General features: G+C 41.8%; 1 protein-coding gene across 1 annotated transcript in view; it reads left to right on the top strand.

The window, feature by feature from the left end:
• The first annotated feature begins 7,245 nt into the window (after positions 1–7,245).
• Positions 7,246–17,764, top strand: part of LOC126234261 (uncharacterized) — a 105,483-nt gene continuing 94,964 nt past the window's right edge. The window contains exon 1 of the mRNA XM_049942953.1: positions 7,246–7,366. Coding sequence (XP_049798910.1) covers positions 7,365–7,366 — 2 coding nt within the window. The 5' untranslated portion in view covers positions 7,246–7,364. The remainder of the gene's footprint in view (positions 7,367–17,764) is intronic.

Raw genomic sequence — 17,764 nt, 5'->3', positions numbered from 1 at the left:
GTATTAGAAGTATTTTCGAACTTTATCAAAATTTTCCCATTAAGAAAGCTACCGCAAAAGCAGTATTTAATAGACTGACTCAATATTTCAATGTGATAGGAAAGCCAAAGGTAGCACTACCAGATAATGGACCCCAATTCATTTAAAAAAATCTGGAAGGAAGGAATGGAACAGAATGGCATTTAAGTGAAATATATTTTGGCATATCATCCTGTAAGCAACCCATTGAAGCACTATATGTGTGAAGTGGGTAGATTGTGTCGAACTTACTGCCACCACAATCATAAGGTGTGGGGGAGGTTTATTGCAGATTTTGAAATTATAATGAATGCCCTCCACCATGAAACTGCAGGATTCATACCTGAGAAAATTCTACTTAATTATAAGAGTAAAGGCATAATTGAAGAAACCTTACAATTTCCACCCTGTGTAGAACTAGATCTGAGGAAGAAAAAAGGCTTAGTAAAAAAAAAGAATGAAATAAAAAACGGAATCCAGATCTAAACGGCATGATAAGGGCCTTAAAGTGAGTAAATTCAAAATTGGGGATTTTGTTCTCGTAAAAACTAACGAAAAATCAAGTGAAATAAACCAAGAAATTTCTAAGTTCAAATATATTTATAATGGTCCCTTTGAAGTGCAAGGAACTCCGCTTACTAAGGCATATTATCTTGTTGACCCTAAGTCAAAGAAGCCATTAGGTGTTCATAACACTGTAGATTTAAAAACCTACATCCACAGAGATGAGTAATAAGGGGTAAAATTAAAAAGTGTATATGGAATTAATCAAATAGTATTTTACTCTGTATATTCTTGTTCATGATGTTGTGTTATCAAGTGTTGTTATGTTGAAAAACTTTTCTCTTGTGAGACTACTGACACATGTCTGTAAGTTTCAGATTATGTGCTATATAATTGGATATATAAATAATATGCAAACTCCAGGCTATGACATACTTAAAGACTGCATTGATTGAATACTTGTAGCATAATCAGGCGGACAAGTGTTGAAGTTGAAAATAAAGGTGGACTACCTAGAATATTGAAGGGGCAGTGATGAAAAGTTTGTGTAGTGTACTGTGCGTTACGTTTTTCGTGATGTACTGCATGAATATTTAAAGCAGACAAAGCATAGTTTCTTAACGCTCATACAGTAAAAAATACGTATGAACTAATAATGTTGAAGGAAAGCATTAAAAATATTGACACATATCCAAATGAAAATATTGTGTAAGTAAGCTGTTTATGTAAGCAGTATGTAAATTCCTATATATGTTTTTCACAACATGGATACATGAATAGACTAGTATATATTTTCTAAATATGACAAAAATTTATGTTCTGGTACTTGTATAATGTACTTGTGTAATGTACTTGCAAATTTTTTTCTGATCGCCCAACACTGTTTTGAAGTGCTGTTGATGTTTCATTGATGTATCCCTGTCGGGAAACTTCAATGAAACATGGGGCATATGTAACATTTATATCGATTAGAAGTAGGTTTATTTTAAGTGACTGTGTATCTGCAATTTATCAAATGTACATTCTGTGTTGTTTGAACTCCTTGATGTATGGCAAGAAAATTAGGGCTTTGTAGTGTATATATGAGAAAAGCAAAAGAATATGATGAAATTTTAAATTATTATAATGTTAATATATTTATGAAAGAAGTATGTTTGTTAAAAGCTGGTTCATGCTTAGGGCAGTTGTATTTGTAACATGTAAATGCTGTAGGGAAGCCAGTCGGCAACGAAAGTGGCATGGCGTGATGTAAAAGGTGGGTGTGGCGGTCGAACAGAGCATCTCCTTTGTGTGAATGGCACGCAGTGTGTGGCTAGCCTTAGCATAGTACACCTCGACGCTGCTAAGAGAGGCAATTGGAAGCTGCATTAGAAGGGATTTGACTCGGATGTGGATTTGGCTATTATTTGGTATTCACAGAATAATGGAATGGCTCTAATATGTTGAAAATCCGACGCCAAGAAGAGATTTTATAGAGCACTCGCACTTGAAGAGCCGTGAGTGCAGTTAGCCGCCATTTCGCTTGCCAGTAAATTTCGCCACTGCCTCACATACTTCATACATGCAGTTACGTAATTATATTGGCATGGACCAGTTAATTTGTGTGTTGTTTCAATAATAATCACATAAAACGTCAGTTCGTGCTCGAAACCATAAATTCAATCCTGTTCAAGAACCTACGCAGGATCCTCACCTAAGTGCTACTAAAACCAATTATCCTGATTTAAATGAACAATACTGGCATTCATAAGTTTAAAAGTGATTTTTGTCTAAAGTAAAAGGAGTAGAAAAAGTTAAAGCAGGAGTAAAATTTGGATGTTTTGTTTATGGACTACACCAAGTGAAATTGTTAAAGTGGAAGTTTAAGCACAAACATTTAAAGATCAATCAATAGGAAAGTGCAAACCTTAATTATTTAAAGGCTAAAACCATAAAAGTGATGTTGGATAGGCTTTTGCTAAAGTATTCTTAATTTATTATAAAATATAGTTTTGTAGGATTACGGTGCAAGATTGTGTAGACCGAGTGTGGTGGCGCAGTGGTTAGCACACTGGACTCGCATTCGGGAGGACGATGATTTAATCCTTCGTCCTGCCATCCTGATTTAGATTTTCCATGATTTCCCTAAATCGCTCCAGGCAAATGCAGGGATGGTTCCTTTGAAAGGGCACGGCCGACTTCCTTCCCCATCCTTCCCTAATCCGATAAGACCAATGACATCGCTGTTTGGTCTCTTCCCCCAAACAACCCAATCCAATCCAAGATTGTGTAAATATTATTGCCAAGAATACCTGCACACAAGTTATTTAAGTACAAGTACATATAAATCTTTAATGAACCGATTTGTGGTACTACTCTTAGAAGTTGCGCTCATTTTTAAGGATTGTGTAGTTTTGGTACCCATCATGAATGGTTCCTTTTGAAGTTAATTAATCCCAGTGTTGCATTTCATTACCTTGCAAAGTAATTTAAGTGAATGATTAGCTTTTAGAGATAGTTTTTACTTTTGCAATAATCAAAGAACCCTGGCTAGTGAAACTACACTAGTTTACGGGTCCCTGTCATATTGCCCGCCGATTAAGAAAAAATGAACTATTACTGTTACTAAGGAAAACTGCTATATGCAGAGAAGCTTAAACAGTGTATTTAAGATGTTATTCATCTTTATTTGTGTTATTCATGTCAGTCAAGATAAAAGCCCCTCATGTCCAAAATTAGTTTTGCACTTCATGCAGTGATGTTCCAGTTTTTTGATTAAGTAATGCTGTTGATTGTGGCCGTCATTAGTATGAGCTCGGTGCAATTTTGCTAACCTTAATTTACTGGAGTGTGTGTTGTTGGTAACTGCTGCTATACACAGTACAGAGTGCACTGTGTCAGTTTGTATCCTATTTGCTATTCAAAGGGAAATCTCAACAAAAGTAACTTCAACAACTAATATCCAATTTTCTAAAATATATATTTCCCAATTAATGTGCCTAATTATGATGGCGAACGTTCATTTTCTCCGTCCACTTACAATTTTACTACTTCTGTTAACTCCCATGGTTAACACCCGTTTGGTTTTGCTGTCAACTTCACAAACTTTGAAATTATAGTATGATACCCTTTTCCGCTAGACACAAGCACGGTCGAACTTTGAAATCCTCTCAGAGGGTAACATTAACGTGTTTCAAGGCATGTTAGTGTTCTAACTGAATAATGTATTGAAAAGGAACCAGTGTTCACAAATCTAGCGTCTGGCTACAAATGAGTTTTGAAAATTTGGGGGCGACATTTCGTACCTGTCAACGTCGTTAAGGCGTGATGAGCTCTCACGAAAAACTTAATGCGGTAATTCGAAGGGTGTAGCTCGACGCACGCTTGTAAAATCAATCTCAAATTGCAATTATTTACGTATAACAGCCTCATTCACTGCAAAGCAGCGGCTGCGATTTGCTGGAGACTGTGGTATGATAACTAATGAACGTTAACTAAAGTGATTGCTGGAGCAGACAAATTTTCCGTTCCGAGCAGACGGTGAGATCTGTCATCGATCTACCTGTCGGCTGCTGTCCCTACCTTCGTAGGCACCGAACTTCTTTTCTTCTTGCAGTGATTCAGATGATGGTTAATTGAAATAATGAACGGGGCAACAGGAGAAGCTACAGATCAGAGAAAATTAGTCTGTTCTGGTACAGTTGTGGTATATTTTACATCCAGTAGCACACAAAAGGAAGGTGAGATAGTCTGTTTTACAAGTATGACGGCACATTTATAAAAAATAAAATAAAATAAAATAAACCGGTTCTTGTCTGTTCTTGCTGCAGGTCAAGTACACAGACAACATTCAATCCGTAGTAAAGCCTCGAATTAGCTTCGTCCAGCTCCTGAGCAATGCGAGAGTGTAAGGAGAGAAACCACGGAGGAATCTGATTATTGGAAAGAAATGTAGCGGAAGCCCAGGCAGGCTATTCCATACAATTATTATAATCTCGCTAGTGGAACGAACACGGTAGAGAAAGGTGTATTAAATTTGACCATCGGTGCCAACATGACGGGTAGCTCCGAAATGACGACCGTCGCAGCTGTTAACATCCGTTCCACTCACTCTGCTTGTAACAACTGCCTGTCTATGGTCACTTTTGTTGACAGAGGAGCCATCAGCAGAGTATGCTTCCGCCGACGAAAGGAGAGGCGTACAGCCAACCTAACCATCGTGGGTGCGACCGTCATCAGGTCTGTGTGGTGGTCAGAGCCCCCGGTCACAGGTTGGTGCTCCTACTGTGGAAGGAATTCTACGGAAACGGTGGGCCCTCACGTGCCCTTCCGAGGCGAGTAGCCGTGGCCTGAATGTGAAGCTAACGGTTGGATAGCCTCTGCCAACATCTTGCGGCTTTGTAGAATTAATTTAATCTGGACCCTGAAAATTCGTCCGTCCCAAAGAGCCCCTACTCCGCTGGTTAGGCGAGACGAAAGTGGTCTCAAATCGTTGTGGGCAATTAATTTTAAATCGTATACTTGAGGACAGTATTATGGAGATGGAAGAGGATGTAGATGAAGATGAAATGGGAGATAAGATGACAAAACTCTACCATCTGGTGAGCAAGATGTATGAGACAGGCGAAATACCCACAGACTTCAAGAAGAATATAATAATTCCAATACCAAAGAAAGCAGGTGTTGACAGATGTGAAAATTACCGAACTATCAGTTTAATAAGTCACAGCTGCAAAATACTAACGCGAATTCTTTACAGACGAATGGAAAAACTGGTAGAAGCGGACCTCGCGGAAGATCAGTTTGGATTCCGTAGAAATGTTGGAACACGTGAAGCAATACTAACCTTACGACTTATCTTAGAAGAAAGATTAAGAAAAGGCAAACCTACGTTTCTAGCATTTGTAGACTTAGAGAAAGCTTTTGACAACGTTAACTGGAATACTCTCTTTCAAATTCTGAAGGTGGCAGGGGTAAAATACAGGGAGCGAAAGGCTATTTACAATTTGTACAGAAACCAGATGGCAGTTATAAGAGTCGAGGGGCATGAAAGGGAAGCTGTGGTTGGGAAAGGAGTGAGACAGGGTTGTAGCCTCTCCCCGATGTTATTCAATCTGTATATTGAGCAAGCAGTAAAGGAAACAAAAGAAAAATTCGGAGTAGGTATTAAAATTCATGGAGAAGAAGTAAAAACTTTGAGGTTCGCCGATGACATTGTAATTCTGTCAGAGACAGCAAAGGACTTGGAAGAGCAGTTGAGCGGAATGGACAGTGTCTTGAAAGGAGGATATAAGATGAACATCAACAAAAGCAAAACGAGGATAATGGAATGTAGTCAAATTAAATCGGGTGATGCTGAGGGGATGAGATTAGGAAATGAGACACTTAAAGTAGTAAAGGAGTTTTGCTATCTAGGGAGTAAAATAACTGATGATGGTCGAAGTAGAGAGGATATAAAATGTAGACTGGCAATGGCAAGGAAATCGTTTCTGAAGAAGAGAAATTTGTTAACATCTAGTATAGATTTAAGTGTCAGGAAGTCGTTTCTGAAAGTATTTGTATGGAGTGTTGCCATGTATGGAAGTGAAACATGGACGATAACCAGTTTGGACAAGAAGAGAATAGAAGCTTTCGAAATGTGGTGCTACAGAAGAATGCTGAAGATAAGGTGGGTAGATCACGTAACTAATGAGGAGGTATTGAATAGGATTGGGGAGAAGAGAAGTTTGTGGCACAACTTGACTCGAAGAAGGGATCGGTTGGTAGGACATGTTTTGAGGCATCAAGGGATCACAAATTTAGCATTGGAGGGCAGCGTGGAGGGTAAAAATCGTAGAGGGAGACCAAGAGATGAATACACTAAGCAGATTCAGAAGGATGTAGGTTGCAGTAGGTACTGGGAGATGAAGAAGCTTGCACAGGATAGAGTAGCATGGAGAGCTGTATCAAACCAGTCTCAGGACTGAAGACCACAACAACAACAACAATTAAAGATTAACTATTTTGATTTTGAGATAATTATTTTATCAGCTCGAGCCGCATATCAAATGAAAAGTAAGTTAAGGAACAACCCGAATCTGAAATCAAAATTTTGATTTAATGTAATCTGTGCTCTCTCCATCTGTCACTGAGCTGGACCATGCAGCGATGCAGGCTGCTGACAGATCAGGTCCTGTGGCCAGTCCACGAAAAGTCTGCACTCTGCAGCAGTATGCTTCGTGACATCTTGGGTTGTCGGGTGTTCTGCCGGATATCAGCGTCGTACTTGCACGATATTTCGGTCACGTAGCTCGTAACCTTCATCAGGTGCGACCTCAGACTGCTCCTCGAGTGGACCCCCAGGAGCGGGTATGGTGGGCGCGGACCGCAGAGGGAACACCTAGAACCGCAGCGGACGGAAAACGGAGCAGCAACGCTCCAGCAGGTCGCAGGGAATGGGCGCGGACCACAGAGGAAGCGCCTGCAGCCGTTGGTGGAGGAGGAAGGCCATAGGCATAAACACTGGACCAGGTCCACTCGCGGAGCAGTCTCAGGTCGCACCTGATGAAGGTTACGAGCTACGTGACCGAAATATCGTGCAAGTACGACGCTGATATCCGGCAGAACACCCGACAACCCAAGATGTCATTAGATCGCCGGGAAAGCCTGAAGAGTTGCAGTATGCTTCGTATTTACAGATTTGTCAGCAGCTCAACCGCTGCTAATTACTAACGTAGTAATCGCCAGTTGTCGGTACCAGATATCGCCATCGTATCTCAAGATATCGGCAGCACAGTGGCAAGGAGATAAAAAAGCACAGCAGTCTGCAACATCAAGTAGATAGAAGCTTTGCAGCAGCTGCCCGGCAAACAATACCGCTAGAAATGTAAGTATTAAACACTTCACGGTTGTTGTTCACGTCTCTGAATGAAATTTTCCAGTTACGGTACATCAGTTATGAAGTCTGTGAAGGCTTATTGAAACGCAAAATTCAGTGAAATAAGTTCATTTCTCTTATCTTTCCACCTAGTTTTCGATTCCACGGGAAACTTCTACGACGTCCAAAGTGTAACTGAGTGCTACGTCACCGGGTTGAAGTTCTTTTGACTTTACAGCTTATTTCTTACAAATGTAGTTTTGCTTCTCCACGAAGTATGAAGATATTAAAATTAGTAAAGATATACTTTGACATTTCACGTAATAATGAAACATCTCATCATAAAAGCCATAATACTGGGGACGATGAACCATGGCAACCGATAGCAAACACAGACCACACAACTTTTCATCGTGTAATCATAAAAGATAGTGAGTTGCTGTGCACTCTTATGCCTTTCGCCTCTTTTCGGAAAGCACCTTTCGACCAAACAACTTTTCATCTGTAATCATAAAAGATAGTGAGTTGCCATGCACTCTTATGCCTTTCGCCTCTTTTCAGAAAGCACCTTCCACTTTCCTAGTTTGCGTGATATCATTAATCAGAATGATAAAAGACCATTTAAGACATGGGGGAATAGCTTCCATGGTACTAAAGTGAGCTGTAGAGGATAAAAACTGTAGGTGGAAAGAGAGATTAGAATTAACCTGATCTTGTAGAAAGTAGGCACTCTGCTCTGATTGTTAAACGGCGATCTTGTCGAACAAGTTTACCGATTTTTTCAATGTTTGCATCAGTTTTTGCTGACAATGGTCTGCCAGTGCGAGTGTCATCACTGGTGTCTTCGCGGCCATCTTTAAATCGTTTAAATCACTCAAACACTTGTGTTCGCGATAAACAACCATCGCCGTACACTTGTTGTAACATTACAAACGTTTCACTTGCAGATTTTCCTAGTTTGAAACAAAATTTGATGTTAACACGCTGTTCTTTCTGTACACTAAACATTTTCCGACGCACAGACAAAACGTTAACTACTTAAAACAGACGCCACGGGCAGACTGAGTGCAGGAGGCAGATGAAACTCGAGCAGTAGGCGGAGCGAGAGTCACGTGACAGGCCACGCGACTTTCAGCCTTATTGCATTCGTTTTATTGTTTCACCAGTACTAGTCCGGTTTTTTTCTAGCCAGACCTCGTATATTCTCGACATTGCAAGTGGGTCCCTTTTTACTTTTTGCCGATCTGAGGCACTTAAGATTAAAGATTTTCTCAAATACGAAAACGGAAAAAGTGGAGCTACTTGCAATGTCGAGAATATACTGCATACGAGGTACACATGGAACCGCGCTGCTGCTGCGGTCGCAGGTTCGAATCCTGCCTAGGGCATGGATGTGTGTGATGGCCTTAGGTTAGTTAGGTTTAAGTAGTTCTAAGTCTATGGTACTGATAACCTGAGATGTTAAGTCCCATAGTCCTTAGAGCCATTTGAACCATTTTTGCTATACACGTGGAAAAGTCTATGATGGAGTAACTGGATGATCAATCAACATCATGATCACGGACATAAGCGCCATTCCGGGTTGGGACAGGTCGAGAAATCGACCATGGTGGAGCATGCGCGGCAAGAGACTGACCACATAATAAAATTCGCCGAAACGGGAGTTTTTGCTGTACAGAAGATCTTTCACACCGACTTGTTCAGGGGAGCTATAGAAAACCACAAGCATGACAATAGCCCCAACAAGAGAGAACAAAGCCTCAAAGTGAAACGGATCCTGGATTCCCGTGCTGCATCGAACGACCCCTGCAAGGGGAGAGCCGCAGCGGAAATGACAAAGGAAAAGACCTTGGACGTTGGCGCACCAGGAACATATCATATACAGCTGCGAGCTTGACTCCAGTTCAGCACTAGCAATAGAAGGTACTGCTTTGACAATGCCCTCGTGTTGGCGAAACATCAGAAAAATCATCAAACAAACGTCGGACGAAGAACCTTTGACAGAAACCAACAGGCAATTTGTCATTTCATGTATGCTTCCACGAAGTACGAAAAAGAGAAAAAAAATTCTCGTAAATTTACCTTATTTTCAACGAAAATCTTTGTTTACCTTAGCGCACAAAACCAATAACGACAACGAAATGGAACCCCGGCGGGAAAGCAAGGAAATCTGTAAGAACCATCTGAAGAAGGATATGTAATAAATCCGAAACCGTTGATGGCTTTATTCAAAAGTTTTTAAACCATGCTTTTGGTTGGCTGTTGTTTCAGATTATAAACCTTATGTTGTTGTTGTTGTTGTGGTCTTCAGTCCTGAGACTGGTTTGATGCAGCTCTCCATGCTACTCTATCCTGTGCAAGCTTCTTCATTTCCCAGTACCTACTGCAACCTACATCCTTCTGAATCTGCTTAGTGTATTCATCTCTTGGTCACCCTCTACGATTTTTACCCTCCACGCTGCCCTCCAATGCTAAATTTGTGATCCCTTGATGCCTCAAAACATGTCCTACCAACCGATCCCTTCTTCTAGTCAAGTTGTGCCACAAACTTCTCTTCTCCTCAATCCTATTCAATACCTCCTCATTAGTTACGTGATCTACCCACCTTATCTTCAGCATTCTTCTGTAGCACCACATTTCGAAAGCTTCTATTTTCTTCTTGTCCAAACTGGTTATCGTCCATGTTTCACTTCCGTACATGGCTACACTCCATACAAATACTTTCAGAAACGACTTCCTGACACTTAAATCTATACTCGATGTTAACAAATTTCTCTTCTTCAGAAATGATTTCCTTGCCATTGCCAGTCTACATTTTATATCCTCTCTACTTCGACCATCATCAAACCTTATAAGAAATTTGAATGTATGCAACAAATAACTGCGAGCGTTGTGTATAAATGCTACAATGAGATGAAGAGATTGGCCCGGCAGAGGAACTCGTATGGGGAGCATCAAACCATTCAGGAGACGTACAACACGAACCAGAGCCCTCAGCAACCAGGAATTTTCTCATAAAATGAATAATTACATATGTGAACCTGACAAATAATACCATGTCATTCCCTCAGTTTCTAAGAAAAGTGAAATAATTTTTGGTTATGCTGCTATGTGCGAATACTTGCTCAATTTCATTATTGTTTTTATCACTTGTTTATCCACATCTGCTTGTACTCTCCCGTGCTCATTTTACTTTTGGCAATAAGTGTATCACGTCAAAACCTCCAACAATTATACGACTGCAAGTCTCAGCTGCAGTCGAGCGTTAGAGGATTAAGTACAGAATATTATCTGCTTAATTTTTATATTTTCTTCTTCAACCATATGTTTCATAAGATGTAAATCACATCATCCCCCACAGACGTATGCTTTATTTTATGACAGCGTACGGCCGATACCCTCAGTATTCGCACAAAATAGGGTTGGGTTGGGTTGTTGTGGAGAAGAAGACCAGACTGCCAGGTCATCGGTCTCAACGGGTTAGGGAAGGACAGGGGAGGAAGTCGGCCGTGCCCTTTCAAAGGGACCATCCCGGCATTTGTCTGGAGCGATTTAGGGAAATCACGGAAAACTATATCAGGATGGCAGGACGCAGGATTGAACCGTCGTCCTCCTGAATGCTAGTCCAGTGTGCTAACCACTGCGCCACCTCGCTCGGTCAGAATAGGGGAGAGACAATGAGTGTTGACGTGAAAGGTGATTTAGGATACCCTGTGCAAGTGATGTTCACGTTCCCTATCCAAGTGGAAACTAGGAGACGTAAACACTCTCAGAGCGAAGCGCAGCTGTTGTTTTTCATATCCTAAGTTCAGGACAATGTGGAGAAGTGGCTGGTCCACTTCTTCACTGCCCAACGATCTAAAGAAAACAAAACTAGTGGAAATTTTGAAGCCAGGTAAACCAGCTGACCACCTTCAAAGTTTCAGGAGTATTTCCCTTCTGAGCTGTACTTATAAACCCTTGAAGAAGCTCATTTATGACTGAATTAGCGCCGCGCGGGATTAGCCAAGCGGTCCCAGGCGCTGCAGTCATGTACTGTGCGGCTGGTCCCGGCGGAGGTTCGAGTCCTCCCTCGGTCATGGGTGTGTGTGTTTGTCCTTAGGATAATTTAGGTTATTAGTGTGTAAGCTTAGGGACTGATGACCTTATCAGTTAAGTCCCATAAGATTTCACACACATTTGAACATTTTGAACAGAATTAGCGGCTTTGTTCTTGAACATATCCCAGCTGAAAAAGCGAGTTTCAGGCCGCAGAGAAGTTACTGCGACCAGGTACTGACCTTAATAACTTTCATAGAGGCTGTTTACAAGAAAACGTGAAGACATCTGTAGCATTCGTAGAGCTAATCGTGGAATGTGACACAGTCTGGAGGGAAGGGATATTATACAATAACTATACTAAAAACAATAAGAGGCCGAAAAACTGGAAGTAATAGATATTTCCGTGTTTACTTCGGAGAAAGTGTGAGCAACGAGAAGACATTAAGTAATGATCTATCACAGGGCTCCGTCTTAGCCCCCCCCCCCTCCCCCCTATTATTCAAAAACTTAAATATCTCAGATCTTCCTGACGAACAATTAAATTCTCCTACGCATACAATACCTCTCCTGTTCGTAGAACCAAGGATCTCGGAAAATCAGCGACAATCTTCACAGAAGATCTAGCCGTTATGAGCGCCTGTTTTAGAAAGTGGTGATTTGAACCCAGTACAAGTAAAACTGAAGTATGTGCATTCTATCTGAACGACAAACAAGCTATCGCGGAACTCAGAGTGAAACTTAACGGAAACACTCTTTGGCACAACAAGTGCCCTAAGTACCTTGGTGTCATCCTTGACTGCACGCTTTCATATAAAAAAAAACTTGAAAATACTGCTGTCAAGATAAAAACTCGTAACAACATTATTCAAAAATTGTGTGGAATGACATGGGGAGCTTCAGCAGACACCCTGCGCACATCATCCATTGCGCTGGTCCTCTCATCAGCCGATGATTGTATCCCTGTGCGGCTAAACAATTGCCACACCAACTTGATTGATGTCCAGTTAAACCACACTGTGCGGTTAATGTCTCAGACAATCTGACTAACATCGATTTATTGGCTTCCCCTGCTGAGCAACATCTATCCACCCACCAGCCGTAGAACGAGACCTTACTTAAGGAATGCCGCAAGCTACAAGAGAACCTGGAATTACACACACCGGAAGACAAGTCTACAACGAAATAGACTCCGTTCAAGAAACCCACCATTTCGGCAAGCAGAACAGCTAGATGCCAATAATATCGGGGTGAGAGACCCATGGAATCAGATCTGTCAACTTATGGAAAATTCTAAAGAGCGTGAGTTCCGAAAGAATAACTGTGATAATGCTAGCACGGAACTCGACAGGGAATTATGGGTCAAATTCAACAGCGGTCGCACTGGGCATGGACGATGCGCAGACTCTGTTTACAAATGCAGTGCTACAGGGGCTGCGGTCTGTGACTGTGGGTCTTCGAACCAGGCAATCAAGGACTTTAGAGACTAATGCACTTTGTGTTCCCATCGGGGGAATTGGAGCGACTTCACGAAGGCTGATGATACAGCTGTTATATGCATTTCGAGGAAATGTTAGAAGCACAGGTCAGAGAGTTATTGAGAGATGACATGGGATGAGTGAGGGGGAATATGCCAATGGTGTGGGGATGTGAAAAGACGTCAGTAGTGGCAATGCTGAGGGAGTGAGTGCCATGACATGATACACAAGTGACAGTAACCGTAACGAGTACATGCATAAATATTGAAAGGAAAAAGATGTTTCCGTTTCACATGTTTTTCTCATTGAGCGAACCATCAGGCCATGATCGGTTGTTTTCTAAAGTTTGTTTTATTGGTATGCACGAAACCTTTGCAGAGGAGACGGACAATGAGTATTTAATTATTCATTTTTCTGCACGTTCCTTTCCACACCCCCACTCCTGTATCTGCAATTTTCAATATATTTAACCTTGTTTTGTTGTTTCTTGAATGTTTGCTTTGCAAGGTATGATTGTGGATGGGTGTCGTCTGCTTGGCAGCAGAGTGGTGAAGCCAAAGTTGGTGTTTGAATCTTTGGTTGTTACCAACAGAAATTAACTCTACTTGGAACCCAAAGAGAGTGGTCAGGCCAGAGGGGGTAGTGGTCTGTGACTCAGGGTGTGCGGTTGGCCACAGTGGTCATGTCCGTTTCCCCTCATCACTGTTTCTGGAGGGAAGAATTATCTGGAGGTCGTCATGTTTCACACTCTTTGACTAACTTCGGAGGTTTGAGGTTCACTGTGATATATGTTCTGTAATTTCATCCTGGAAGAGACAGTGTAAGCGTGTGGAACATCTAAGTTGAATAGTGAAGTAATTCACATTTTCCGGTTCCGGTTTTCAGTACATTTTGGGGGGATATAGAGTCTGTAGTCAAAGTTCTTTCAGTAACTGAAATCGGTTGGAGCTAGGGTTCCTTTGTGTGAGATAACGGCCATGCAGCACATAGTTGAATGTTAAGAGGAATCTTGGTCGTGTAATTATAATTTGAAATACTTAAGAACCCGTTTGTTGGATTTATTCTGGAAAACTTAAGAATTTAGTCTGAAATCCTTAACAAACCGTGTGCTAGACTTAGTCTGGAGTGCTTAAGAAATAGTGTGTTAATTCCAACCTAAACGCCGTGTGTTAAATATAGTTTTGGTTAACTACTGCATGTGGAATCGTTCTGCTCTGCCTAGCACGCCACTTGTAGGGTGAGTACAGTGCAGCCTTTCGTGCGGCTTCGTGGTCGCAAGCTGAACCGACTACTGGGAATCGGCATGCTTTGGCCACTTTTCATTGTACTTTCTGCGTGTGATACATCTAAGATCAATTTACTTTTTCATGTGCTGAATTTTGTTGCTGCTCACGAATATTTTATTGAATAATTCCTTTGTCACTCTCCCCCTCAAATATAGCTTGTGATACTTTTTTCTTTGATTATCAAGAAGCGGAGCTATGCTGAGTAATATACAGGACGGTCCATTGATCGTGACCGGGCCAAATATCTCACGAAAGAAGCGTCAAACGAAAAAACTACAAAGAACGAAACTTGTCTAGCTTGAAGGGGGAAACCAGATGACGCTATGGTTGGCCCGCTAGATGGCGTTGCCATAGGTCAAACGGATATCATCTGCGTTTTTTTTTTAAATAGGAACCCCCATTTTTATTACATATTCGTGTAGTACGTAAAGAAATATGAATGTTTTAGTTGGACCACTTTTTTCGCTTTCTGATAGACGGCGCTGTAATAGTCACAAACATATGGCTCACAAATTTAGACGAACAGTTGGTAACAGGTAGGTTTTTTAAATTAAAATACAAAACTTAGGTAAGTTTGAACATTTTATTTCGGTTGTTCCAATGCGATACATGTACCTTTGTGAATTTATCATTTCTGAGAACGCATGCTGTTACAGCGTGATTACCTGTAAATACCACATTAATGCAATAATTGCTCAAAATGTCCGTCAACCTCAATGCATTTGGCAATACGTGTAACGACATTCTTCTCAACAGCGAGTAGTTCGCCTTCCGTAATGTTCGTAAATGCATTGACAATGCGCTGACGCATGTTGTCAGGCGTTGTCAGTGGATCACGATAGCAAATATCCTTCAACGTTCCCCACAGAAAGAAATACGGGGACGTCAGATCCGGTGAACGTGCGGGCTATGGTACGGTGCTTCGACGACCAATCCACCTGTCATGAAATATGCTATTCAATACCGCTTCAACCGCACGCGAGCTATGTGCCGGACATCCATCATGTTGGAAGTACATCGCCATTCTGTCATGCAGTGAAACATCTTGTAGTAACATCGGTAGAACATTACGTAGGAAATCAGCATACATTGCACCATTTAGATTGGCATCCATAAAATGGGGGGCAATTATCCTTCCTCCCATAATGCCGCACCATACATTAGCCCGCTAAGGTCGCTGATGTTCCACTTGGCGCAGCAGCCATCGTGGATTTTCCGTTGCCCAATAGTGCATATTATGCCGGTTTACGTTACCGCTGTTGGTGAATGACGCTTCGTCGCTAAATAGAACGCGTGCAAAAGATCTGTCATCGTACCGTAATTTCTCTTGCGCCCCGAACTGTACACGACGTTCGAAGTCGTCGCCATGCAATTGCTGGTGCATAGAAATATGGTACGGGTGCAGTCAATGTTGATGTAGCATTCTCAACACCGACGTTTTTGAGATTCCCCATTCTAGCGCAATTTGTCTGCTACTGATGTGCGGATTAGCCGCGACAGCAGCTACAACACCTACTTGGGCATCATCATTTGTTGCAGGACGTGGTTGACTTTTCACATGTGGCTGAACACTTCCTATTTCCTTAAATAACGTAACTACCCGGCTAACGGTCCGGAGAGTTGGATGACGTCGTCCAGGATACATAGCACACGCCCGTTGGGCATTTTGATCACAATAGCCAGACATCAACACGATATCGACCTTTTCCGCAATTGGTTCAAAAATGGTTCAAATGGCTCTGAGCACTATGGGACGCAACTGCTGAGGTCATTAGTCCCCTAGAACTTAGAACTAGTTAAACCTAACTAACCTAAGGACATCACAAACATCCATGCCCGAGGCAGGATTCGAACCTGCGACCGCAGCGGTCTTGCGATTCCAGACTGCAGCGCCTTTAACCGCACGGCCACTTCGGCCGGCCCGCAATTGGTAAACGGTCCATTTTAACACGGGTAATGTATCACGAAGCAAATACCGTCCGCACTGGCGGAATGTTACGTGATACCACGTACTTATACGTTTGTGACTATTACAGCGCCGTCTATCAGAAAGCGAAAAAAGTGGTCCATCTAAAACATTCATATTTCTTTACGTACTACACGAATAGGTAATAAAAATGGGGATTCCTATTTTAAAAAACGCAGTTGATATCCGTTTGAACTATGGCAGCGCCACCTGGAGGGCCAACCATAACGCCATCTGGTTTCCCCCTTCAAGCTAGACGAGTTTCGTTCTTTGTATGTTTTCTCGTTTGACGCTTATTTCGTGAGATATTTGGCCCAGTCGCTATCAATGGACCACCCTGTATATCCAATGACCTAACGGTTCTATGAGGACCGTCTGTATTAGGCACTGAGCATTACCGCCCCAGCGGAAGGTTTTCCGACAGGCCTGTGCGTGTGCAGAGCATCTATACACTCGCGTGATAGAATACGGTCATGACCGCCATAAGGTGAGTGAAAGTTGCGTTTTGTCGAGCAGGGACAAGGCCTTGACCGAGTTAGGATAAAAATAGTTGAGTGTGACGGAGGAACCTTTGGTGGGAAAAGGGTTTGTGCTTGTGTACATAACCTTGTTACTTATTTGTATGGATTTTATGTGTACTGTACAGTCTCTTTCGTTCGTTTCATGTACTTTCTGCTCTAAATTAGTGCCTATTTCCGCATTGCCTTGCTTAGCGAATAATTCTGAGGGGCGAGTTTAAGTGTTACCTGTGGGGAGAACAATCAGGTGTACAATTGTGGAGTACGTAGTTTCTCTAGTAGAAGAACTGTTCTTTTTCGTTTGCGGACACACCCAAACGCATATCCTCAGTACAGTAGTAATCGCAAGAGATCACGTAGTAAATCATATTTATTGAATAATTCTGGGATGGCGATTATGTGTTACTTCGATGCTTCACACGGGTCATATCCAGTAAAAAGAGTAAATTCAATAGTTTAGAGTTCATGCATTGTTTATCGTGAAAAGTGGGTTCCATGGTCGCAAATAAAATGTTCAGTGAGTCTAAACCAGAAGCGTCCATCTTGTCATTAGGCCGGTATTATACTATCAAATTTCTTTGTCCAATACCTTTGTCAAAGAAATTTGATGGCGTAATAGGGAACTTTGTCACATGTCGTCAAATATTTGATCAAATCTAGGGCCTCGCTGTAGATTTGATCAATGAAGTCGCTTGTCTTCTGTTCACTGCAGTGTGACATGTCACCACGTGGAGCGCTAGCATCGCTGCGTCGTTCTGTCATTTGTAGTGTTTCTATAAGCATTGCCAATAAATGCAATTGGTGTGTACCGACAACTACAAAATTAAGAGAGATGTAAGAAGCTGCTGAGGCGCTTTACAACATGAGGCACCCTGAATACAAAAATAGATTAAGAAAATTGGAGACCTGACCTAAGCTAACCTAACCTAACTCTCTCCTGTAGCGAGGAATCGGAGTGTTACAGTGAGCCTGTCTTCACCAGATATAGCAGCTCTTAACTGAGTATTGTGCTTTGTAATATGTGTGATAAGAGGATACACTTCACTGAGCGCATACAGAAATGTATGCTCATCCATTCTTAAGTAACTGATGTACGACTTGACGTCCTCCACTATAAGCTC

This window comes from Schistocerca nitens, chromosome 2 (genome assembly GCF_023898315.1).
Source record: "Schistocerca nitens isolate TAMUIC-IGC-003100 chromosome 2, iqSchNite1.1, whole genome shotgun sequence".
Taxonomy (NCBI): domain Eukaryota; kingdom Metazoa; phylum Arthropoda; class Insecta; order Orthoptera; family Acrididae; genus Schistocerca; species Schistocerca nitens.
Note: the sequence above shows the minus strand (reverse complement) of the source record. Positions and strands in the feature narration are given on the sequence as shown.